Source organism: Epinephelus fuscoguttatus, linkage group LG15, assembly GCF_011397635.1.
Source record: "Epinephelus fuscoguttatus linkage group LG15, E.fuscoguttatus.final_Chr_v1".
Taxonomy (NCBI): domain Eukaryota; kingdom Metazoa; phylum Chordata; class Actinopteri; order Perciformes; family Serranidae; genus Epinephelus; species Epinephelus fuscoguttatus.
Window position 1 is genome coordinate 3,358,358 of NC_064766.1, and position 27,350 is coordinate 3,385,707.

The window sequence follows — 27,350 nt, forward strand, 5'->3', positions numbered from 1 at the left end:
CAGGAATCTCCATGGAGTATGATGTTTGTAGATGACATTGCGATCTGTAGTGCGAGCAGGGAGCAGGTGGAGGAAAATCTAGGGAGGTGGAGGTATGCCCTGGAAAGGAGAGGAATGATGGTTAGTCGTAGCAAGACAGAATACATGTGTGTGAATGAGAAGGACCCAAGTGGAACATTGAGGTTACAGGGAGTACAAATAAAGGTAAGTATTTAGGGTAAACAGCCCAGAGCAAGCAGGTGAAGAAATGTGTGCAAGCAGGTTGGAATGGGTGGAGAAAAGTGTCAGGTGTGATGTGTGATAGAAGAGTACCAGCAAGATTAAAAGGAAAGGTGTACAAGACGGTGGTGAGACCAGCAATGTTGTTTGGTTTAGAGACAGTGGCACTGAGGAAAAGACAGGAGGCAGAGATGAAGAGAGAGAGAGAGAGAGAGAGAGAGAGAGAGAGAGAGAGAGAGAAGAGAGATGAAGACGTTGAGGTTCTCTTTGGGAGTGACGAGGATGGATAGGATCAGGAATGAGTACATCAGAGGGACAGCTCATGTTAGATGTTTTCGAGATAAAGTCAGAGAGGCCAGACTGAGATGATTTGGACATGTTCAGGAGGGACAGTGAATAAATCGGTAGAAGGATGGTGAGGTTGGAACTGCCAGACAAGAGGCCTAGAAGAAGACCAAAGAGGAGATTTGTGGATGTAGTGAAAGAGGATATGAAGTCAGTTGGTGTGAGAGAAGAGGATGCAGAGGATAAGAGGTAAGACTTCCTGTATCCATCTATTGTGTGTTGGGGGAGAAAAATCTTTTCATTTGGAAAGAATGGTGTGCCTGGCCAACAAAGTGGTGAAGGCAATGACACGCTTTGCAGTATAAGTCAAGTTTTCTGTTGGCGTCACTGTGGTTACAATATATTTTAGCTTATTTTTAATTGGTGAAGTGGGCTCTATGGAGCACTTTACATTGTAGAAGACCATGTCTGGCACATATGGAGTGGGAGGGAGAGTAAGTGGTCTATTTCTGCTTCGGGGGGCGGTTCGGGAAATGTGGAAACTGTTTTTGGAGGAAATGCCTCACTTGGAGGAATCAAAAAAAAAGTGGCTATTAGGCAAATTGAAACAAGAAAGATGAAAAAGTCTCTCTTTCATACAGGTCGTGTTTTGAGGCCTTTAGTTGACCGTATACGAAAAGTGGGATCAGAGCAGGAGGAAGGAAATGAGTAATTGTTCAATATCAGAGCATGGATCCAAGCCCTAAGTAGACCGTGTTGTTTCCTGAACTGAAGCCAGATCTTAATTGTGTTAGTGATGACCAGGTTTTGCAACATCTTAAGAACACTTATGGGCAGAGAGCAGTAGGAGGATGAAAATTCAATGTGAGTCCAGTGTGGACAGGTGTCTATAAAACTGCAGTGGACACAGTGTATTAGTTTGGTGATGTTGCAGGCCCAGAAATAGTGGTGAAAGTTCGGAAGTGCTAGTCCTCTTTCAGACTTAAGGAGCTGAAGACTGGATTTCCTGATACGGACTGGTTTGCTCTGCCAGATAAAGGCATTAAACTGTTGGTCCAGGTTAGTAAAAAAAAAAATATTTATTGAGATTGGCTGTGTTGAAACAAGTGATTGGCTGTGTTGAAACAAGTACTTTAATTTGAGAAGGATAACCATTTCCGCTAGGCACAGAGGAGGGGCCGCCTATCTGGCCAGGTCTGATTTACACTTGTCTAACAGTGGTTGGAAGTTTTTAAGGAACAATTCTTTGAAGGAGCCAGTGACCAACACCCCCAAATATTTGAATCCCTCTTCAGGTATTTTAAAGGGGAATGTGGTTTGTGGGAGTGACCTCGCCAAATCGTTCACAAAAAATAGTTGGCTTTTTTGAATATTCAATTTTTATTCCGACAAGCAGCCAAACTGATCCAAAATTGACAATATTGGAGAAAGAGAGGATGCAGGGTTTGAAATAAAGAACAGAAGGTCGTCAGCGTATAGAGAAAGTTTGTAGAGTATCGTTTAACTCTATATAGGAGTGGATTTGTGTAGCAACAAAATCTTTGAACTTACTATCCGAAAACAGGCGGGATCTGAACCTCTGTGATGGAGGTTGAGTTGTACCATGTGGGAAACTGATGTCTATAGAGGTTGGAGCATGGTCAGATATGCCTATAGGATGATAATTGCATGTACTCACACAGTGTAAAAGATAATTATCAACAACAAAAAAAAAAATCAATTCGAGAGAATGTATTATAATGAACCTTGTAAACCGGGCAGATGAACGCTGCCACCACCTGGAATTACCAGTAAGGTTTCCGTCAGAGGATTTGAATAAAACTACACAGGACACAGAAAGCGATAGTTATATAAAAATATATGTTTTAATTATTTCTTTTAAAATGGGCAATAATTTAGGGTGCAGGAACACAGCGGCTGAGAAACAGACAGTAGATTAACAGCCAGGAGGGGAAGTACAAAACATAGGCTACAGAGCTCACCCCACACCATAGAGGGCTAGATAGGAAATAGACTAGCTTAAACACACTGCACTCTAGTTTAAATCACAGCACGCCACTGCGCACTTTAATTAAACAGCTCACCACTGCACGCTTGAATTAAACAGCACACCACTGCAAACTTTAATTGATGTTTCCCACACTGCAGCTACTTCATGTATTTGACCTCCCGCAAGGGTATCATCCACCCCTCCCCGCTACTAAGCCTGCCAGCTCCCCGCGCAATTTAAAATGGATTAGTAACACAGATAAACTAACATAACCTAACATACAAGACAAAACTATATAGGACAAAGACACAAAAAGATGAGTATATACTCAACTCGCCCGTTGGCGAGGACCCCGTGCTGTCTCACTACAGTATGGTGTACATGCGAGAAGAATGAGAAAGCTCTACCCTGGGGGTTGCTAAATGTCCCGCTCATAGCTCATCACCACATCTGCTAATTTCTATAGTGTGATTTCATTGGGAGAGGATCTGTCGAGACTCACATCAAGTTTGGGATCCTGCAAACAAAAAAACACAACAACATCAACAAGAAATAGAAAAAAGGAAAAAAAACAGAAAAAAAAACAGTGGAAAGCATATATCCTTGAAACACCAGTAATCCTGGAACCAGAACAAGAACCAAATCCAAGCTCTGGCTCACAGTTTATAGCTAAACCTACCTTCCGGGGTCCCATTCCTTACAATAATAGTATTTGACCCCATAGGTCCAAAGAGAACAGTCAAGTAAACACAGAATAAAAATAAAAAATAAAATAAAATAGTCTGTAAATGTTTCATAGAACTGAACAAAGGCAAACAGTACTCCGCGTAAGGCACATGTATCAGTAACCCTCCTTCAGTGCAAATTATATCCTGAAAACACTGCCTGTGTATGGCAGATTAACACCCATCTTGAGGTAGAACTGGCTGCGTGATCTTAATGACACTGATAACAAACCAATCACATGGTCCTCATTATTAAACTTTGATCAGAGCCCAAACTTTGGTGGGTGAATGAATACCAGGAAATAGGGATAATCCAGAAAGCCCAACAAAGGAGTAGAGGGGCAGAGAAAAATGAGGCAGAACACAAGAGATAATTAAAATAGAAATCACAGCACCCCATGAGGGAGTAATGTCACTGTCATCAGTATGAATTAGGATAAGAAGGCGTCAACAGTCCCATATCAATGTAAATGTAAATACAGGTAGAAAGAGGGATTCTGTTAATTTTGTTCATTTTCTCCTTTCCCCTCTAAACAAAAAGTGGATTAAAGAAAAGTAAAGTAAAAAACATAGAATGATGAATACACTTAAAGTCAGCAGGCCATATAAAGAAAAAATAGATGAATAACTAAATAAAGAACAAAAAACAGCTGGCAATAGTTATTCAGGTGGGCATATAGTCCAGATGCCAGTTATCATAATTAGCCGTTAGATCAATAGGAGGCTGGTGTTGCTAATGGTGCAGCCTGTCGATCAGCTCCAGCCCTGTCCAGGGCTAGTATGGGAATGGTTATCTGGTTAGCCTAGTGTTACCTCACCTGCGTTGGGGCCATCAACAGCCCGTGTTGGTCAGATATCTTCCGCACGGGTGGATGTTATGAAGTCCTTGGCGTCTGCCACTGAGGAGAGTCTCTTGCTACCTTCGTCCTTTGTTACTATGACAAGTCTGGCAGGGTAGCGCAGTGCTGGCTTGAAGCCCAGGTTGTATAGCTCTGACATCACGTCTTGGTATTTCTGGCGCTGTTCCAACACCACCGGACCATAGTCCTCGTCGATGGGGATGGGGGAGCCTCGATACTGCAGCTTGCCTCTCTTAGCTCGGTCCTTACTTTGGCTAACAGCTTAGCATTGCTCTCTGTTAACGTAGTGCATGTTGCCTCCAGTGCTTGTAAGTGTTCATCTTGCAAGTTAGCATTTTCCTCAAGCAAGGTTATTTTCTGAGCATTGCCCAACACTAGCGTGAACGTGATCGAGCTTTGTTTCGAGTGTCAAAATAGTAGTCTTAAAATGCGTGGCAAGGGCCTGGCGGTGTTCTTCAAGGAGGCTAGCTATGGCTGACATGTTAAGTTCGCCGTCGTCTCCGCTGGAGGGATTGGGCTTGGCACTCTGGTCTCTCATACTCTGCCTGGTCAAATACGATGTCATTTTCCGATGGTGTGTCCATTTGTCTAGTTTATGGGGTATCAAAAAGGTTTAATTGTAAAAAGTTGCAGGGGAGGGACTCAGACACGTATCTTCTTCATCTTACCCAAACCGGAAGTCCAGTTTAGATTTTAACAAATGACATATTATCTGTGGTCCAGTGAATCCCAGCAGTACCTCTGTTTTGACATGTAGGGCCACTGACCAAGTGTCACTATTTGATGAGTTGGGAGTTAGAATGTGTTGTCAAACAAGCTTCACAATCCAAAGTACATCATGTAAAACTGACAACCATGTGGCAAAACAGGACAGAGTAGGCTCTATTGTCTTTTTAGGACCCCAGCATGAAAGTGCAAGGAAGCTATTGTTTTTGTAGAGATTATTTTTCAGCTGTGTAGTCACGTTTTTGTGGAGCTTGAGATGCTGGAAAACTGATGAAAATTTGCACACACTTCAGAAGTGGTAGAAATATCAAAAATCTGCAGTAACTAGGCTCAAGCATGGCCAGCGGGTTCTAAAGTGCTCCCAAATGCATGTCAGAGTAGGGATAAAGGTCCTTTGAGGTTTAAAAAATTCGGTTGCATCATTTCTCACATCTTTAAGAACGTGAACTTTTTTAAAATCTTTCGCCCAACAGGAAATCAGCCATTTTGAATTTCCTGCATTACTTATCATTTCACAAACACTTCTGAGGACTTAGGGATGCATAAAAACGTAAGGTTACGTGTGTAACCATGGTTCTCTATCGTAAGGAGGCTTCCCCTCCACCTCAGAGATATTACATATATCTCTAAGGGAAACCTGATCCATCAGGGTCAGGTGTGTGGATAACTATTTTAAGACAAACCACCTTTGGAGTGGACGTGGCTATCAATCAGACCAGTTATTTAAACCCCTGTCAACCATGCCCACATTGATATACATCTTTGGAACGAATCCCTCAGCGGCCTCGCGCTGGAGGGGAAGCCTCCTACTCAGAGAACCATGGTTACACACGTAACCTTACATTCTCTATCATAAGCGCCCGCGCCTGCGCGTGCAGCCTGTTGCAGTCGCTCCTGCTTGTTTTCTCGGTTTTCTTACTTTTTTGCTTTATTAAGTTTGGTATTTGTGCTGGCTTTTTGTGATTGTCATTTTGAAACTGCGCCCTCTCAAAACATGCTGATTGAGAGAGTTGTACTCGTTTTCCTCACCCTGGAATTACTTATTTCATTTGGACCCGGCACCATTGCGCAACAACTTCATGGCTGCATTGTTTACTCCAGAGATCAGCTGATTGCACTGAGGCTGGCCGGCTTGGCGGCCGGAACATCGGAGATACCAGCTGAACTGTGGAGGAAAACACACAGAGGATGCAGGGGAGGAAGTAAACAGTGGCGGAAAAAAGCAGGGTTGAGGCAACGGAGGCTTACGGAGAAGAGAAGATATAAGCCGTGTCTCCCCTCTCTCGTCATGGGCAACGTGAGGTCACTGGCAAATAAGATGGACGAGCTGACAGCGGTCGCCAAAAGTCAGAAGGAGTACCGGGAATGTAGTCTGATGTGCTTCACTGAGACATGGCTTCACCAGGACATTCCCGACAACAACGTCTCCATCAGCGGCTTTCAGACTGTTTGGGCCGATCGGGACTGCACCGAGAGCGGTAAGCGCAAAGGAGGGGGGCTTGCTATTCTAGTAAATAACCGCTGGTGCAGTCCTGCCCATATTTCCATTAAGGAACAAATCTGTAGCCCGGACATTGAACTGTTTGCTGTTGGACTCAGGCCGTATTATTTGCCCAGGGAGTTTTCACATGCCATTATTGTAACTGTTTACATCCCCCCCTCTGCCAACCCGACGTCGGCATGTGACGTCATTCACTCTGCCATAGCCCGCCTGCAGACTAAACACCCGAGTGCCTTCATAGCTATCTCGGGTGACTTTAACCATGTCACCATGGCAACAACATTGCCCACATTCACACAGTATGTGAGCTGCCCTACCAGAGAGGAGAGAACACTGGACTTGCTGTATGCAAACGCCAAGGATGCAGCTGCTCCCCCCTCTGGGTAGGTCAGACCACAACCTGGTGCACCTCAACCCCTGCTATGTACCACTAGTCAAGAGCCAGCCAGCGACCATGAGGACAGTGAGGAGATGGTCGGAGGAGACTTATGAGACACTGCAGGGCTGTTTTGGGGTGACAGACTGGCAGGCACTCTGTGAGCCCCATGGGGAGGACATCGACGGGCTCACAGAATGCATCACGGACTACATCAGCTTCTGTGTGGACTCCACTGTCCCAGCCAGGACTGTCCATTGTTACCCAAATAACAAACCGTGGGTAACAAAGGACATCAAAGCCATCCTCAATGCAAAGAAGAGGGCCTTCAGAGCTGGTAACAGGGAGGAGGTGAGAACAATACAGGGGGAGCTGAAGATGAAGATCAGGGAGGCTAAGGAGAGGTACACGAGGAAGCTGGAGAGGAAACTCCAGCAGAACAACATGAGAGAGGTCTGGAGTGGAATGAGGACCATCACTGGCTTCAGGACCAACAACCACAGAGGAGTTGAAGGCAGCATGGACAGGGCCAATGAACTGAATCTGTTTTTTAACAGATTTGACACTACTGGCCCTACCCATCCCCCCCCCCCCCCCCCCCGACTCTTCTGCTGTCTGTCTTGGTCAACCATCTCCCACTCTGCCCTCCTCCCCCACTCCTCCCTCTCACACCTCAACACCCTCCTGCTTGACCCCCCCTCCTCCTCCTCACACCTCCTCCCCCCGTGGTCAGACTGACTGCTCTCTCCATCATGAGGACTACACCCCTCCCCCACGTGTCGTCACCTCCACAATGTGCTTCACTGCTGACCATGTGAGAAGACAGCTGATGAGACTCCACTCAAATAAGGCTGCAGGCCCTGATGGTGTCAGCCCCAGGGTGCTCAAAGCCTGTGCCCCCAGCAATGTGGAGTACTTCAGCATGTCTTCAACATGAGCCTGAGTCTCCAGAGGGTCCCCTTGCTGTGGAAGACATCCTGCCTCGTTCCTGTGCCAAAGACGTCGCGGCTCAGTGGCTCCAAGGACTACAGACCCGTGGCATTGACCTCTCACATCATGAAGACCCTGGAGAGACTCGTCTTGGAGCAGCTCCGGCCCATGGTCAAGCCACTTTTAGACCCCCTCCAGTTTGCCTATCAGCCCCGACTTGGAGTTGAGGACGCCATCATCTACCTGCTCAACCGTGTCAACGCCCATTTGGATAAGCCGGCGAGCACTGTGAGGGTCATGTTTTTTGACTTCTCTAGTGCGTTCAACACCATACGTCCAGCTCTACTGGGTGACAAGCTGACAGCAATGCAGGTGGATGCCCCCCTGGTGTCCTGGATTGTAGACTACTTGACTGGCAGACCACAGTATGTGCGCTTGCAACGCTGTGTGTCAGACAGAGTGGTCAGCAATACCGGGGCCCGCAGGGGATTGTCCTCTCCCTTCCTCTTCACCCTCTACACCACGGACTTCAGCTATTGCACTGAGACCTGCCATCTTCAGAAGTTTTCTGATGACTCTGCTATAGTTGGATGTATCAGCAAGGGTGATGAGGATGAGTACAGGGCTGTTGTGGATAACCTTGTCACATTGTGTGAGCAGAACCATCCGCAGCTCAACGTGGCAAAGACAAAGAAACTGGCTGTGGATCTGAGGGGGACCAACACACCGGTGACCCCTGTTTCCATCCAAGGGGTCAGTGTGGACATTGTAGAGAACTATAAGTACCTGGGGGTACACATTGACAATAAACTGGACTGGGTTAAGAACACTAACACTCTCTACAGGAAGGGCCAGAGCCGTCTCTATTTTCTGAAGCGACTGAGGTCCTTCAACATCTGCCGGACTATGCTCAGGATTTTCTATGAGTCTGTGGTGGCCAGTGCTATCCTCTATGCTGTTGTGTGCTGGGGCAGCAGGCTGAGGGTGGCGGATGCCAACAGACTCAACAAACTGATCCGCAAGGCAAGTGACGTGGGAACGGAGTGTGACTCTCTGATGGTGGTGTCAGAGAGGAGGATGCTGTCTAAGCTACGAACTATCTTGGACAATGTCTCACACCCACTCCACCATGTGCTGGTCAGGCACAAGAGTACTTTCAGTGGGAGACTCATACCACCAAGATGTACCACTGAGCGCCACAGGAAATCATTCCTGCCTGTGGCCATCAAACTGTACAAGTCCTCCCTCTGAGTAGCCCTGACACTTTTTCACACACTGCAGTAATTTAATTTAACTTGTACAATAACCCCATTCACCCTGACTGTATATATTCTGTTTGTGTAAATAATCTTGTTCAGTTTACAATACATATATATGTATATATATATATATATATATACATATATATATTTATTTGCGTTTATGTTTGTTAATAATTCCTGTTTATTTAACTATATATTTGTTAATACTACTGTTTAAATTTCTTATATTTTTACGTATCTTTCCTCTCTTGCAAGGAGCACCTGTAACATAAATAATTTCCCCTCAGGGATCAATAAAGTATTTCTGATTCTGATTCTGATAAGGAGGCTTCCCCTCCACCTCAGAGATATTACATATATCTCTATGGGAGAGCTTTAAGACACACCACGAAGGGACAGAGCAGCACCACCCCACACGTATGGCGTGGCTTTCAAATGAGACGTCACTGCCACCAAAGTGCTCTACAAAAAAGAAAACCCCAGTGCGTCAAAGCAACTATATACAAATGTACACTATATACACATCCCCCAAGCTAGCCAGCTCCGCAAGACGCAGGACGCTGGTGCCCCAGCCCTGGTGCAAGACGCAACCAAGGGCCAGATGGCCCCACAAGATGCAAAGGCTCAATCAGAGGGGTGGAGAGGCCACTCAGACCAGCCCCCACAAGGGTGACTGACAGGAAAAATGAAAAAGTCACTATCGCCGGGCTACCCCAAGCACCCGCTCACCGAACAAAGTGCCTGCAGCCACATTGAACTGGTAGAAGCGAGCAAATGTGGACAGGGCCGATCAGGTAGCCGCCGCACAGATCTCATTGACAGACGCACCGCGCCATAACGCCCAAGAGGTAGCCATGCCCTGAGTCGAGTGCGCCCGCACTCCTGATGGGAAGGGCGCCCCAGTCCCCACGTAGGCCTGCTGGATAGCCTCCACAATCCAGTGGGAAAGACGGGCCTTAGACAGTGCCTGACCCAGAAGGTCCTGCCCTAAAGCACACAAACTGGTGAGTCCGCCTATGGACAAGTGAGTGCCCGCGCTCCCCCTCTTGCATTGGTGCAGAGTAAAGAGACAGGAGCATGACCTCCTGACCTGGCTGCGATGCAGAGAGGACCTTGGGAAGAAATGCAGGGTTGGGTCGGTTGGGTCGCATAAAGTGCTCTTGTCGATGGTGCGTGTGCCTCCTGCAGCATACTGACCACCGAAGGTGACAACCCCATGGCTAGCAGCTCGGACCCTTCAGGAGCCACACCCAGAGCCTGATCCCTTGGGGAAAGGGATGAACCTGAGTCGCCTGTGCTTGAGACAGCAAGTCCAGACGAACTGGAAGCTCCCACGGAGTCCCGCCCAGTACTGGGGGGATGTCCGAGAACCAGGTCAATATGTGCGGCCAATATGGAGCCACCAGGATCAGCCTCACTTCCTCCATGTGCACCCTCCTCAGGAGAGGTGGAATGAGGAGGAGTCCGCTCCGAGGGGAGGATCGTCCCTCCCCAGGGAGAAGAAAAGTGGGCAGTGGGTGTTCTCCTGTGACACAAACAGTTCTAACTCGGTCCGTCTGTAGCGGAGCCAAATCCCTGCAACCACCTGAGGGTGGAGTCTCCATCCGCCTGGGTCTGGTTCCCCCCTGGACAACTGATCCGCTGCACAATTCTGCACCCCCGGCACATGGACTGCCCTCAGTGAGAGAAACCTCGGGTACGCCCAAAGCCATAAGCGATGAGCCAGCTCGCAGAGGCGTAGAGAAACCAACCCCCCTTGCCTGTTGACATATGCGGCTGCCGTCACACTGTCTGTCATAACCAGCACGTGCTGGCCCCGAAGGTGTGGCAGAAAATGGCAAAGACCAAGATAGACCGCTGTCAGTTCCAACATGTTGATGTGCTGGGTGGCTTGAGGACCACTCCAACGACCGCTGGCGCCGTTTCCTCTGAACACTGCGCCCCAGCCTGTCAATGAAGCATTTGTCAGGAGAAAAAAACAATGCGTTACCGGCCCCAGCACACTCCCTTTGGCGAGATTCCCGCCGTCTTCCCACAAACAGAGGGCCATCCGCAATCATCTGGTGACAAGTACCCTGGTATCCAGGCGACTCCTGGGGCCCAACCCCAGCCCCAGTAGGCACCTTTGTACCGGCCGCATGTGCAGGAGGGCCAGTGGAACACCCTGTACTGATGACGCCATCAGACCCAAAAGACGGAGACACAGTCTCCATGTGACTCCTGCCCCTAGCCTGAAATGGGAGAGGCAAGCCCTGAGGGACAACTGCCTGTCTTGCGTCAGTGACAGGAGCGCAGCCCGAGAATATACCACTAGGCCCAGGAACTGCATCTGCTGTGAAGGCTCCAGTCTGCTCTTCTTCGAATTGAGCCGCAGACCGAGGTGCTCTATGTGCTCCAGGAGGACAGCCAAATGAGCCCGACACTGAGCCTGCAAGTGTGCACAAAGGAGCCAGTCGTCGAGATAATTCAGAATCCGTATTCCCTTCTGTCGCAGAGGTGACAAAACTGCCTCCATGCACCTGGTAAAGATGCGAGGAGCCTGGGAAATTCCGAACGGCTGAACCTGGAATTCGTACTGCTTACCATCAAAAACGAGCCTGAGGAACCGCCGATGCCTGTCACAGATCGGAATCTGAAAGTAGGCATCCATCAGATCCATCAGATGGTGACAAACCAGTCCCCTCTGTTGATGGACTGCCGCACCCTCGGGACAGTCAGCATCTTGCATGGCAGACGCCTGAGATGTCTGTTGAGACCCCTGAGATCTAAAATGGGGCGTAGACTCCCATCTTTCTTGGGGTCAAGAAAATAGCGGAAGTAAAAACCAGCCTGCTTGTTGCCCTGAGGCACCTCCCTGATCGCTCCCTTCTCCATCAGGGTAGAAACCTCGGCCTGGAGCACTGCCTTGTGTTCTGAGTCTACCACTGTGAAAACCGTAGGGGTCTTCGAGGTTGGCGGATGACGAACAAACTGAATACGAAATCCCTGGGTCATGGTAGAAAACACCCAGGGGCTCGCCTGCAGTCCCCTCGAAGCTGCAACCCAAGGTTGGGCTGGCTGGAGGCAGGATGGATGTGACCCAGCATCAGGAAGAAGACGAGGGCTGCGGGGTGACCCTGCCTCGAGTCTGCTTGCCCTTGCCCGTGGGCGCCCCTCCACGCCCACGACGCGCATTCAAGGTGATCCTCAGATCATTAGAAGCCCGTTAACGTTAACAGCCACCACGAGAGCCGAACATCTCACTCTCTCATACAGATTCAGATTCAGATTTTCTTTATTGTCATTGTAACAAGTGCAACGAAAGGTAAGGTGCAGGCCATTCAGTGAAAAAAAACAAAGCAAATATATAAAAACTTTGTGAAAATAAAAACACAAAAAGACAAGATAAAATTACAATAAATAGGCACAGTCTAAAAAGCACAGATTGAAAAGGGTATGTACATAAGATGCAGAGAGGCTGTAGTGTGTATATATACAGTGGATATAGCAGGATGAATATTGCACAGAGGTAGTGTCAGTTGTATCAGTATATTGCACTGGTTTTGATGGCCCTGTACCGTCTGCCCGACGGCAGTAGCTCAAACAGGAAGTGGCCCGGGTGGTAGGAGTCCTTCAGGATGGTGTTGGCTCTCCTGAGGCAGTAAGAGCCATGAAGGTCCTCCAGTGTGGGCAGAGGGCACCCAATGACCTTCTCAGCCATTTTGGTGACCCTCTGGAGTTCTTTCCTGTTTGCCACTGAGCAGCTGGCAAACCACGTACAGAGGCAGTATGTGAGGATGCTCTCCATGGTGGAACGGTAGAAAGACACAAGCAGTCTCTGGCTGATGTTGTTCTTCCTGAGGATTCTCAGGAAGTGGAGTCTTTTTTGTGCTTTCTTTACCAGCTGTTTAGTGTTGTTATTCCAGGTCAGCTTCTCTTCGATGTGGACTCCCAGAAAGCAGAAGTCACTGACCCTTTCTACACAGGTCCCACCGATGAGAATGGGCTGAATGTCTGTTTTGTTATTTCTGAAATCAATGATGAGCTCCCTTGTTTTGGATGTGTTCAGGAGCAGGTTATTGTCTCTACACCACACAGTCAGCTGCTGCACCTCATCCCGGTAAGCGGACTCATCACCTCCTGTGATGCAGCCTACCACTGTGGTATTGTCCGCATACTTAATGAAGGTGTTGCTGGTGTGGATGGGGGTGCAGTCTGAAGTGTAGAGGGTGAAAAGCAGGGGGCTCAGCACACAGCCTTGAGGGGAACCGGTGCTGAGTGTGAGGGGTGCGGAGGTGTGGGGGCCAATCCTGACCCGCTGTGGGTGCTCTGTCAAAAAGTCCTTAATCCAGAGGCATGTGGAATGAGGTAGACCGAGGTTCAGCAGTTTCCCCACTAGACAGTGCGGAAGGATTGTATTGAATGCCGAACTAAAATCCACAAAGAGAAGGCGGGCGTAGTTTCCTTGTTTCTCCAGGTGGGACAGCGCTGTGTGAAGCGCTGCGTTCACGGTGTCCTCTGTTGATCTGTTTGCCTTGTAGGCAAACTAGTATGGGTCCGAGCTGGGGGTTATGAAGGTCATGATGTGACTCCTAACCAGTTTTTCAAGACACTTCATCACCACTGGTGTGAGCGCCACCGGCCGGTTGTCGTTGAGGCTGGTTATGGTTGATTTCTTGGGTAGGGGGATGACAGTGGAGATCTTCAGGCAGGATGGGACTGCAGACTGTGTCAGTGACAGGTTGAAAATCCTGGTGAAGATTCCAGCGAGCTGGTCTGCACAGTCTTTTAATACCTGCCCTGAGACGCCGTCAGGGCCCGTTGCTTTCCGTGGGTTGACCCCCCTCAGTGCGTGCGCCTCACCTCGTGCACCCCCACTGTGAGGGCGGGGCTCCTCCTGGCCGCTGGAGGCAACGTGGCTGCTCCTGGTGGTTCAGTCTCGAAGCGGGCAAAGAAAAGGTTGAGTTCCTCTGCCAGCTCAGCGTCGCCCTCAGCAGCTCTGATGCCAGGTTTGTAGTTGGTGAGGTGCTGGACCACTATCCATGCCTGCCTGCTGTTATTGCTGTCCAGGTGGTCATCGATCCTCCTCCTGTAATCCACCTTGGCCTTCCTGATGCCTCTTTTCAGGTTGGCGTGGGCTATGCTGTAGAGAGCCCTGTCGCCAGCTCTGAAGGCGGTGTTTCTGTCCTCCAGCAGCTGCTTCACCTCTCTGGTCATCCAGGGTTTCTGGTTGGGGAATACCCGGATGCGTTTCTCCACTGTGACCGTGTCCACACAGTTCTTGATGTAACACAGCACAGTGTCTGTAAATACATCCAGGTCCTCATCCTCAAAGATGTCCCAGTCAGTGCTGTTGAAACAGTCCTGCAGCTGCTGAGAAGCACCATCTGGCCACGTCCTGATGGTCTTAGTGATGGTGGGGGTGGATTTTCGGAGGGGGGTGTATGTAGGGATTAATTGTAGGGAGATGTGGTCCGACCTGCCTAAGTGTGGTGCAGGTCTGGCCCTGTAGCCCAGCTTGATGTTGGTGTAAACCTTGTCCAGTGTATTGGCTCCTCTTGTCACACAATTTACATGCTGGTGGAGTTTAGGCAGCGCTGATTTTAAATCCACGTGATTAAAATCACCAGCAATGATGTGCACCGCGTCTGGATGTTGGTTTTGCTGCAGGCTAACATTGTTATGTAGCAGTCCGAGGGCCGAGCTAGCATTGGCATCCGGTGGAATGTAAACAACGGTTAGCATGACCCCAGTGAACTCCCGAGGAAGGTAGAACGGTCTGCATTTCACAGTCAAATATTCTAACTCTGGGGAACAATGGCTGGCTACAGTCACCGTGTTGCTACACCAGTTGTTGTTGATGTAAATACACAACCCTCCTCCTTTGTTCTTACCGGAGTCACTGGTCCTGTCGAAGCGCTGTGTTGTGAAGCATGCTAGCTCTATAGCCGAATCCAGAATAGATGAATGTAACCAAGTTTCGCTGATGAGTAAGACACAGCAGTCTCTGGTGAAGTAATCCGAAGCCGCCTGGAGCCTCAGCTCGTCCATTTTGTTGGCGAGGGATCTTACGTTTGCAAGGGAGAGGCTGGGAAGTGGTGGTTTGTGGGGCCGCTTCCATAGCCTAGCTAGCCCGCCTGCTCTGCATCCCCGCTTCTGCTTGCGTTCCCTGCGCCGCCTCCACTTCCTCCTCGTTGGGATCGTAATCCACGAAGAGCCGGCGTCTCTTGTTATGGACTCCGGGATGTTGTATGAACGAGAGGACTCCGCTGTAATACTCAACTCACACGAAACACCGATTTTTAACAGGTCCTGTCGGCTGTAGGTGACATTAGCTTGACAGAAAGCAGTTCGAACAAGCAGGACGTACAAAACAAATATGAAAACGAAGCACTGAAAGTGCGAGCACAAAGCCGTTGCGTCCACACGCGCCGCCATCTTGTCCAGCCGTCTGTGCCACAGACTGCTAATGTGTTTAGTTAAGAACACAGAAAGATACAGAATTGATTTGTCTCAAAGCAGAGTGACACGCATGCTGCTCCAGTGGAAAAGAAAAATCAACGTGGGCGTGGTTGACAGGGGTTTAAATAACCGGTCTGACTGATAGCCACGTCCACTCCACAGGTGGTTTGTCTTAAAGTAGTTATCCACACACCTGACCCTGATGGATCAGGTTTCCCGTAGGGTATATGTAATATCTCTGAGGTGGAGGGGAAGCCTCCTTACGATAGAGAACTCATGAAACATTGCACTGGTAATTTCTGTCTTTGAATGCATTTTTGGCTCGTAAACTCAAAAAACTTGGGGACTTGTAAAAACATTAAAACCTGTGAATGCTGCCAGAATATACAGCTGTTTCTGCATGTTTACAGGGCTCCATAGCGCCCCCTATTGCATGGAAGACCATAGTTGCCACAAATCTGCTTTGATATTCGCAAAATTGGGTGCACACATTTGCTCTCATTGTTTGACTCATTTCTCATTAGGTTTCATTAGCTCCGCCCACCTGGAAAGCGGCCATTTTGAATGTTGTACGTTTTTCTCCAGCGGCAGCCTCTGAGGCTGAAAAAACGTTTTCATCAAACGATGTTGCCTTGGCATGGCTGTGATTTTGCGTGTTTTGCCATAAAACAGGAAGTTGTAGTGACTTGAGTGTGCATTGTTTCATTCTACCCAAAATTTCTTTTGCTAATGCATAAAAGTCCCTGCCGAAAGACATCTATGTGCCAATAATGAATTATAGTAATAGCGCCAACTAATGGCAACAGGAAATTACATGTTTACATGTTTTTGTACGAAGGTTTTTTTGGGGGGAGTTTTTCTTTATCCACTGTGAGGGTCCAAAGGACAGAGGGATGTCGTATGTTTATGGAAATTAAGCTAATTTAATTTAATTTATATATCAAACTTGTCCATGCTTGATAAGAGTGAGCAGCCTAATAAGACTGAAGACATATTCATGCCAGTACTGAGTTACAGTCATAGCGCCACCTACAGGCAACAGGAAGTAAGCCTCGTGTGACAAACGTAATTTTAGTTACATACGTTTTATGTTGAGTGGTCCACACTTAATGCCAGGTTCAGACTACACAATATTTTTGTCTGTTACTACAGTCACTAATCACTACTCCGCTTAGGCAATTGTCAGTCATAAAGAGTCGTGAGTTGGCCAACAGACATGACAGACTACACATTAGTCTAAGACCAATCATCACTGGTCATCTTTCATGACGCATCTGATTATTCTTGTCCTTTTATATTATTATTATTGTTATTATTACAGTCACTGTGGCTGTACATGTCCCAGCCCAACTGGTTTGTGGTAATGTAAAAAGCACCACCTGATAGGAGGAGCTACATTTTAAGTACCACTTGAAAACCATGCAAGTCACTGAGTCCTCCGCAGCAAGTTCCTGCAAATGTTTCACAATAAAAGCCTTTTTAGAAAATGAAGGGATTCTCTCAATCCAAATGTTAAGGAGCTTTCTCATTTTACATGGATACAAGAAGTGTTGAGTTTGAAATGATGGCATGATGCATTAAATTTAACAGGGCAGACGGGAATGGCTTTAAGATAAAAAAAGAAAAAGAAAAATACAGAGGGAATGAGAAATAAAGGCCTGTGTCAATAAATAAAGGCAGATTGCTGATATTGTCTGTTTCAAATGAAGCTGGTACCCTCTGCAGTTGTGGTAAGTAAAAGCCAAACCAGTATTTGTGAATTTTTCCTTTACATCCTTCTCAGTTTGGAAGAAATAATGTTCTTTGCTAACTTGATGCTAATGGCAGTCATCATTGGGTTGCTGAAATGCCTTTCTGCTTCAAGCCAGCATTTTCCTTTTTTTACTCTGTGTAGTAGTCCCTTTCAAAAAGGCTGGGATATTGTTACCATAAAGTTGTCTACAGCAGCAGATCACTGTGTTACTACTGGTCAAAGTGACAGCTGTGAACGAAAGACTCCTGAAAGACAAAAAGAAAATCAAACATGCTAAACTTTCTGTTTAGCATGGATATTAAACGCAGGATATTAAAAAAGAAAAGAAAAAAAAAGTCGTACACGCAGTGTCTGATGGTTGCGGAATTGCACAGCCGTGTCAACCGACGTCCCGTCCCGCTGGTACCCCTGATGTGCAGGCAGGTGCAAGGGCTTGTTCATCAGCTTAATTTTTTTTAATTTTTTTTTCAGTTGTGCATGTTGGCTTATTTTGAGGCTTCAAATGACCTACTTCCAATATGGTAGATTGAGTGTCTCAGTTGAGATTGTGTCTATAGTGAATAAATAGCACAGTGCAGTTTTGTCACCCAGTGTTGTTTGTGTTACCACCCAAGAAATAATCTCTAATCGTAAGAGAGCAATTTTTATAGCAATAGATGGCAGTGACACACCTGCAAACCTCGCTAAAATCTCATAAATGTAACGTTTTACCAAAATGCTGCGCACTTGTGCTCAATCCAAACCTTCTGACACAGCCAGCAACCTTTAGCAAAAATTATACAGAATGTTCTGTGCTTCTCTACACACCAGACTGGTGAGCTGTTCCACACAGATTCCCAGTTTGTACTGTGAAATTATCTGGAGTATAGCACTCATTCTACGGATGCATCCTGTTTTGGTTTTTTTTGTGGTTTTTTAATTAAATTTCAAACAGCATGTCCTCTACATAATTTAAATATTATGTTATTATGTTATTATATATATATATATATATATATATATATATATATACACACACATATATATATATATATATAGATAGATAGATAGATAGATAGATAGATATATGTATTTTTCTGTCATGTAAACAATATTATTCCAGGGAAATGTATTTATGCAAAAGTATAAACAGATTAAACAGACTATTGCTTTTCTCTCAGTATTATTGTAGATATGACTTACTGAATCTAACCTGCATAATTATTGAACAAAGTAATGGGCAATGGACAAGTTACTGTAAATGTAGCCTAACTGAACATATATCCCATAATGGACATCTGTGTATTTGGTGACATATTTAGAGAGCTGTGTATTTGTACTTCTCCTCCAAGAGAAGAACAGTTTCCCCGATGTGAAGGTGCGGTAGACTCCGGAAACCAGAACTTCCAGTCACCTCTTCCTACAAGACTTCTCATTTTAAAATGAAAAATCACAATTACCAACAGTGTCAATGCAAGTGTTTAAAATTGCAGTTTACTACAAGGATATATACTGTTGCAGTATTTGGGTGATGAAGTAACAAAACACTCATCAGAGGTCGAGAGTTGTTGCCCTCCTTGTATCCTTTATGCATTTATTCAACACCTGCTATGGCAGAGCTAACACACACACACACACACACACACACACACACACACACACACACACACACACACACACACACACACACACACACAAGTTTCTTTGAAAGTCACTTCCCAGTTGCAGATGAATATTCAGCATTGTCCTTAACTGTCTGAACATGGTAATTGTCAGAAAGAACACACTGTCTCTCTTTTGTTCTTTATAGGAAGTCTTTCCCCTCCCAGCATGCAACTCTGGCTGCCTTTGCTGCTGTCTACATCTCAGTAAGTAGTTAAGTTGTAGGCATTTGTTATGGTTAAATATCTAAATAACTGAACTGAATACGGTACTACTATCACAGGAGTGGAATTACCTGTTTTTCTATCAACATTAAAAGATCATGATTGGTTCATGTGAAATTGTCTGTTTCAGATGTACTTCAACACAGTGCTGACAGACTCTGCCAAGCTGCTGAAGCCTCTCCTGGTATTCTCTTTTGTCATGCTGGCTATCCTGGCTGGGTTAACCAGGATTATCCAGTTCAGAAACCATCCTGTAGACGTCTACTGCGGATGGTTGCTGGGAGCTGCCATTGCTGTCTATCTGGTAATGCAATTAGTCAGTCACAAGTATTTTCATGGTTTTGAAAGTTTCTTGTATAGCTTCAACTCTTACAAAAGAATCACATCCGCAAAATAGAGCAAAAAATGGACCTCATGCAAAGCCATTCTGCTCTTAACAAAAAAGGGAGAAGTTGTGTCATGCTGAGGAGACACCAACAGAACCTGTTGGGTAAACTGAGATGAAATAAAACAAAGTAGCATCTCATGTTCATCACTAGCTAAAATGTTTCTGCCAACAACCTGTATGCTCCTTTCCAAGTTGGTGTAACCGAGCGTCCCGGGGTTCTTAGAACTTTGCAACTAATAAACAATAAACAGACAGGAGTCAGGATAATGTGTTCAGCGGCAACCGCCTCTCTTTTATTCAGAGCGTCAACAGCAACACACACACAACGGCAGAACTCCGCCAACCACAGCCCTACGGCAACTCTGGAAGGACACCATACTTTACCAGGCATTTCTGTATGCAAAGACAAAATAGTCTGTTACACACGTCCCCCCCTTAGCTAGAAATGTCCCTGTTTCACCATATACAGAACCAGAAAAAAACCCAAACAAAACAAACACATTAAACAAACACATTACACACTGAAACACTTCCAGAGATACTAAAACATATATAACTAGCGCAGACCCCTGCCGCAGCTAACCATAGTAAGGCACAACTGCAAAAAAAAACAAACTGCATAACCGCCCCTTAACACCCACCAGTTAGCTCTCCCAGAATGATAGCAAGGTTAGCACTGAGTCCCCCCACCATCCATTGTCCAACCCCCCAGCCTGAGGCTGATCCCCAACCTGGGAAAAACAGGGGGGGGCGAAGCCTCCAAGGCAGGCGGAGACATGGAAGGAGTGACAGGAACAGTCAGTGTAAGCAGTGGCAGCGTATAAGGTTTTAGTCTGTCATGATGAACGACCTGAGGCCGCTCCACAGAATCCAGGGGGTTGATGATGTGGTACGTCAGTGCAGCTTCCCCACCTGAGGTCAGCACTTGCATGACCCAACAGGGGCCCTTCCAATGTGCCAGCTTTGTGCGACTCTCTGTGGGGTTACTCAGCCACACCAACACGCCCACTCCATAGGCGCAGTAGCAGCCACCCTCGTCATGATACAGTTTCTGTCTCTCGTGAGCCTCTGCAGAGTTAAGCCTGGCTGTGCTGAAGGCCGACTCCAGCTGCTCTGCTATGGATGATGCATACTCTGTCAGAGATCCCGAGCCCCGAGAGTCCAAAACACTAGAGGGCACAAGCACATCAGCAGGGACCCATGCCTCGCGTCCATGCATGAGGTAGAAGGGGCTGAACCGGGTGCTGGCATGTTTGGAGGTGTTATAAGCAAAAGCCACCTGCTTCACATATGTGTCTCATTCACCCACCTGGGAAAGCAACATCTTAGCCAGCTGATTGATCAAAGTCCTGTTATGGCATTCCACAATGCCATCAAACTTGGGGTTGTAGGTAGTGGTGCACATTTTTTAATCCCCGACAATAGGCAGAGGCTCTGGATGACCTCTGCTTCAAACTGGCGGCCCTGATCACTGTGCAGGACTTCTGGCACCCCATGGACTAACACATAATCCTCAAACAGGCAGCGAACCACTGTGAGAGCCGTCTGGTTTGGCAGCGCATACAGAGGAACAAACTTTGTGAAATAGTCCTCCACTACCAAGACATACCTGTTCCCCCGAGAAGTCAATGGCAGCTTCAGAATATCCGCGGCCACCCGTTGCATCGGGCGGCTAACCTGGGACCCCCCCATGGGTGCTCTCTGTCCAGGGACTGGACACCTGTGGGTCTGACAGGCTCTGCATTGTTCACACCACTGTCTTATGTCCCTCAGCATGAAAGGCCAGTAGTAGGATTGCCTGGCCTTTTCCCACACACGCTCAGCTGAAAAGTGTGCAGAAGCTGGCCCTCCATGCAGCTGCTGAAGAAGCTCTGGAACCAAGGATGCAGAGACCACGACCTGAATTCGCCCCTCCCCTGTGGTTGCAGACTGCTCTGTTCGACACAGCAGTCCCTCAGTGACCGACAGACGGTGAAACTCAGTCCATAGCTTCCTCAGGCTGGCTGAAGACCCTCAGCGGAGTCTGTGAGGCGGTCTTGTCGCGCCCCGCTCCAACCAAGCCAGCACAGTACTGATGTCTGAGTCCTCATGTTGCAATGTCCGCAATTCAGAGTCACTGCCACAGAGAGAATAGGCAGGAACGTGGCCCGTTTGTGACAAAACGCAGTCCGGCACCCCCACCAAGGCAATAGTTTGTGTCCCCGCCAAAGGGGAGTCTAAATCAACCGGGCTGGGGGAAACAGGTTGGCGAGACAGAGCATAAGCGTTTGTATGGCGGGAACCATCCTTGTGAACTATGACCCAGTCAAACGGTTCCAGCTCGAACACCCACCTGCCTCTCCGTCCAGCAGGGTCATTATCAATAGCCATGCGCCGGAGGCCCAGCAATGGGCAATGATCTGTTATGATGGAAAAGGCAGAGAGTCCAACATAGTGCTTGAATTCGCGCACAGCCCACACAATAGCCCATAGCTCTCTGTCAAAAAGTGGACCACCGTTTCTGTGTGTGTATGAGGGCCTGGCTGGCATAGGCTACCACCTTCTTACGTCCCTCATTGTCCTGTGCCAGCACCGCCCCCACTGAATCCTTAGAAACGTCAGTGTACACCTTGAAAGGAGTTGCAAAGTTAGGCATCATCACCACTGGTGAGGAAGTGAGCACCTGTTTGAGGTAGGTGAATGCCGCTGCACACTCATCAGTCCACTCAAAGGGCACATTTTTCCCCGCCAGGCGATTCAGCGGTGCAGCATGTCGGGAGGAATCCTGCACAAACCTCCTATAATATGAGCACAGGCCCACAAAGGCCCTGACCTAAGGGGTTGCGGGGGGTTGGCCAGGTTCTCACCTTATCGGTATTCCGTGGGTCTGGTTGGAGGCCATGAGAGGAGACTACGCCTCTCTTTTACTCAGAGCATCAACAGCAACACACACACAACAGTGGAACTCCGACAACCACGGCCCTACGGCTGGAGGGACACCATACTTTACCAGGCATTTCTGTATGCAAAGACAAAATAGTCCGTTACATTGGTTTGTTGTGGAAAATCAAAGGATGGCATTGGAAACAATTTTAGCTTCACAGCCCTGAGGCATATTGCAGTAAATTTCACTGAAGTATTCATTAAATAATCAATCAATCAATTCAATCAAACAATTTTATTTATAAAGCCCAATATCACAAATCACAATTTGCCTCACAGGGCTTTACAGCATACGACATCCCTCTGTCCTTTGGACCCTTACAGCAGATAAGGAAAAACTCCCCCAAAAAAAACCTTTAACTGGGAAAAAAAACGGTAGAAACCTCAGGAAGAGCAACTGAGGAGGGATCCCTCTTCCAGGATGGACAGATGTGCAATAGATGTCGTACAGAACAGATCAACATAATAAGTTAACAGTAATCCGTATGACACAATGAGACAGAAAGAGGGAGAGACAGAGAGACAGAGACAGAGACAGAGAGAGATGCAGGACAGACGGTAATGACAGTAGCTTACAACAACATTAATCAAAGTAATAATATTATAATTAATAATAATATATTAATATCTGATAGTATACATGTGTGACAATAATCATATGTGTATAATAACAGTAGAAGTATGACTAATGATAACAGCAGCAGCAGGAGGCATCTGGCAGGACCACGGCAGCAGCGCAACCACACACATCACACTATCCAGGCACCGCTGCAATACGAGTTAACCTGAGAGACAGTGGAGCACAAAGGCTCCGGAGAAGATTGATTTCACAGGAGAGGAGCCTGACAGCTGAAGGCTCTGGCTCCTGATCTACTTTTGGAGACTTTAGGGACAACAAGTAACCCTGCATTCTCAGAGCGCAGTATTCTGGTGGGATAATATGGCACTATGAACTCTCTAAGATATGACGGCGCTTGACCATTTAGAGCTTTATAAGTTAACAGTTTTAAATTCAATTCTGGATTTTACAGGGAGCCAGTGCAGAGAAGCTAAAACAGGAGAAATATGATCTCGTTTCTTGTCAGTACACATGCTGCTGCATTCTGAATTAGCTGGAGAGTTTTTAAGGACTTACTAGAGCTACCTGATAATAGAGAGTTACAGTAATCCAGCCTTGAGGTAACAAAAGCGTGGACCAATTTTTCTGCATCTTTTCGGGTCAGGATAGGCCTAATTTTCGCAATATTACGCAGATGAAAAAATGCAGTCTGTGAGGTTTGTTTTAAATGAGAATTAAAAGACAAATCTTGATCAAATGTTACTCCGAGGTTTCTTACGGTAGTGGTGGAGGCCAGAGCAATGCCATCTAGAGAAACTATGTCATCAGATAAAGAGTCTCTGAGTTGTTTGAGACTCAAGAACAATAACTTCAGTTTTGTCTGAATTTAACATCAGGAAATTGGTGCTCATCCAGGTTTTTATGTCTTTAAGGCAATTATAAAGTTTAGTTAATTGATTACTTTCTTCTGGCTTCATCGATAAATACAACTGTGTATCATCCGCATATGATAATGAGTGATTTCTAATGATGTTACCTAAAGAAAGCATATATAGAATAAATAGGATTGGTCCGAGCACAGAACCTTGCGGAACTCCAAAACAGACTTTAGTACGTAAGGATGATTCATTATGAACGTGAACAAACTGAAAACGATCAGATAAATAAGATTTAAACAAACTTAGTGAAGAACCTTTTAGGCCGATTAAGTGTTGCAATCACTGTAGCAGAATTTGATGGTCAATTGTGTCAAACGCCGCACTAAGATCTAATAAAGCAAGTACAGAGACGAGTCCTTTGTCTGAAGCAATCAGAAGGTCATTTGTAATTTTAACTAGTGCTGTCTCAGTGCTATGATGCACTCTAAATCCTGACTGAAATTCCTCAAATAAATTATTATCATGGAGAAAATCACACAGCTGGTCTGCGACTACTTTCTCAAGGATCTTTGAAAGAAAGGGAAGATTAGATATTGGTCTATAGTTGGCTAACACCTCTGGATCCAGGGTGGGCTTTTTTAAGGAGAGGTTTAATTACAGCTATCTTAAAAGACTGTGGTACATAGCCTGTTAATAAGGATATATTGATCATATCTAATATATGAGTGTTAACTAAAGGTAAGACCTCCTTAAGTAGCCTAGTTGGGATGGGGTCTAAGAGACATGTTGATGATTTAGATGAAGAAATCACTGCGGTCAATTCTTGAAGAGAAATTGGGGGGAAGCAATCTCAATATATATTAGGTCTTACAGCTGTGTTTGAGGTTAGATAGGTACTATCTGAGGAGGTCATGAATTTTGCCTCTAATAGTTAGAATTTTGTCATTAAAAAAGCTCATAAAATCATTACTGCTAAGGGCTAAAGGAATACAAGGCTCAATAGAGCTTTGACTCTCAGTCAGCCTGGCTACAGTGCTGAAAAGAAACTTGGGGTTATTCTTGTTTTCTTCTATTAATGCTGAGTAATAGTTTGCTCTGGCATTGCGGAGGCCCCTCTTATACGTTTAGAGACTGTCTGCCCAGATTAAACGAGATTCTTCCAGTTTGGTTAATTGCCAATTCCTTTCAAATTTTCGCGATATTTGTTTTAACTAACGGGTTTGAGAGTTATACCAAGGAGCGAACTTTCTTTGCTTTTTTAACTTCTTTTTAAGAGGAGCTACAGAATCAAGTGTTGTTCGCAGCGAGCCTACGGCGCTATCGACAAGATGATCAATTCGGGAGAGGTTAAAGTCGGTACGGGAAACCTCTGTTACTGAAGGACTTGGTATTGAATTTAACGACGGAGTAATCTTTTCCTTAAATTTTGCGACAGCACTATCTGATAAACATCTAGTATAGTAACTGTTGCTGAGTGGCGTGTAATCGAGTGAAAAGAAATCAAAAGTAATCAAATAATGATCCGATAGCGAGGGATTCTGTGGAAAGACTGTTAGGTTATCAATTTCAATTCCATACGTCAGAACTAGATCGAGGGTATGGTTAAAACAGTGAGTGGGTTTACGTACACCCTGACTGAAGCCAATGGAGTCTAATAATGAGATAAACGCGGTAGCCAGGGAGTCATTATCAACGTCGACATGAATGTTAAAATTGCCTACAATAATGACTTATCTGATTTAAGAACTAAACTGGATAAAAACTCTGAGAATTCAGAAACAAATTCAGAGTACGGGCCAGGAGCACGGTACACTATAACAAATAAAAGTGGCTGCGAGGTTTTCCAGGTTGGATGTAAAAGACTAAGAACAAGGCTTTCAAATGAATTATAGTCTAGTTTAGGTTTAGGGCTGATTAACAGACTAGAGTTAAAAATGGCTGCAACTCCCCCTCCTCAGCCGCTGCCTCGAGGAATGTGGGTATTATTATGACTGGGTGGAGTGGATTCATTTAGACGAACATATTCATCTGGACACAGTCAGGTTTCGGTGAGACTGAGTAAATCAATATGATTATCTGAAATTAATTCATTTACTACCACTATAGAGACCTGATATTTAACAGTCCACATTTAATTCTCCTGTTTTGTCTTTCTGTCACAGAAGAGGTTTTAATTTTTATGAGGTTGTTATGCACAACTCCTCTTTGCTTAATTTTAGATCTAGATAATTTAGGTGGTCGGGGGACAGACACCGTTTGTATAAAACTATGAAAACTATGGCTGGGTAATTGCACTGGAAGCTCAGAGAAGCGTATAGGACTGCGACTCTGAGTCCTGATCTCAACTCTGAGTTGTCAGGGATTTGAATTACTAATAAAATTTGCCAGGTTCCTAGAAATGAGAGCAGCTCCATCCAAAGTGGGGTGAATGCCGTCTCTCCTAATAAGACCAGGTTTTCCCCAGAAAGTTTGCCAATTATTAACGAAACCCACATTGTTTGCTGGACACCACCTGGACAGCCAGCGATTAAATGATGACATGCGGCTAAACATGTCATCACTGGTCAGATTTGGGAGGGGTCCAGAGAAAACTACGGAGTCCGACATCGTTTTTGCATATTCACACACCGAGGCAATATTAATTTTAGTGACCTCCGTTTGGTGTAACCGGGTGTCATTTACGTTTAGCTTTCGCCAGCAGTTTTAAATTTGATTCAATGTCGCCCGCTCTGGCCCCAGGGATACATTTGACTATGGCCGCTGGTGTTGCTAACTTCACATTCCTCAGAATAGAGCTGCCAATAACCAGCGGGTGTGTCGCTGAGTGGGGAAAAGCGGTTGGAAACGTGAACAGGCTGGTGGTGAGGCGTGGGCTTTGGCTTGGAGCTGCGCCTCTGGTGAACAATTACCCAACCTCCCGGCTGAACGGGTGTTACCAGAGGACCGCTAGCGGAGGCTATGCTATGTGGCTCCGTACCGGCTACAGGGGACTGGCTAACTACTGCAGCTACTAAATAGTTTTCCATGGTTCTAATTCACTAAGCCTCGCCTCCAACTCAGCAAATAAGCTACACTTGTTACAATTACTACTATCGCTACAGGAGGCAGAGGCATAACTGAACATTTGGCACACCGAGCAAGAAAGAGCAGAGGGAGAAGCCATCGCTAACTGTTAAGCTAATGTAGCTACCAAGGCTAGTAATGTGCAAACAACAGCTAAGAGATTAGCAGGGAAGTCGTAAAAAGGAGGAGAGCTATAAGTGCTTAAACAGAACTAGTGTGGGTTAAGACTTGAAGTAGATTTAAAGCAACTTAAGTGAGAAAGCAGGCTAGTAGAATTCACTAGAGCAGTACAGAGACGCTGTCACAGAAACACCGGAAATGACACAACTCGCTTACCGCAATACGTCAGCACGTCAGCCATACCAGTACCATACCAATAACTAATATGTTGTGGCATTTAGGCTAGTAGTACTCCAGACAAGTTGACCATAGTTGTTCAGGCTCGTGCCAGCTGTCGTTGGAGGAAGGTGGCAGGCTTAGGATTGGATAACTTTGTCTTTGGAAGGTATTGACTCTTTGTTCCAATGCAAATTGAGTTTTAAAAATCAGAAATGACAGTGACCAACAACACACAACCAAGCAGAGACTTAAAGGGTGATACAAGATG

General features: G+C 46.2%; 1 protein-coding gene across 2 annotated transcripts in view; it reads left to right on the top strand.

The window, feature by feature from the left end:
- The window catches only part of LOC125902787 (phospholipid phosphatase-related protein type 4-like), a 115,381-nt gene that overhangs the window by 62,215 nt on the left and 25,816 nt on the right, over positions 1-27,350 (top strand). For both annotated transcript variants that reach the window (XM_049599385.1, XM_049599386.1), the window contains exons 5-6: positions 18,858-18,915; positions 19,064-19,237. In XM_049599385.1, coding sequence (XP_049455342.1) covers positions 18,858-18,915; positions 19,064-19,237 — 232 coding nt within the window. The remainder of the gene's footprint in view (positions 1-18,857; positions 18,916-19,063; positions 19,238-27,350) is intronic.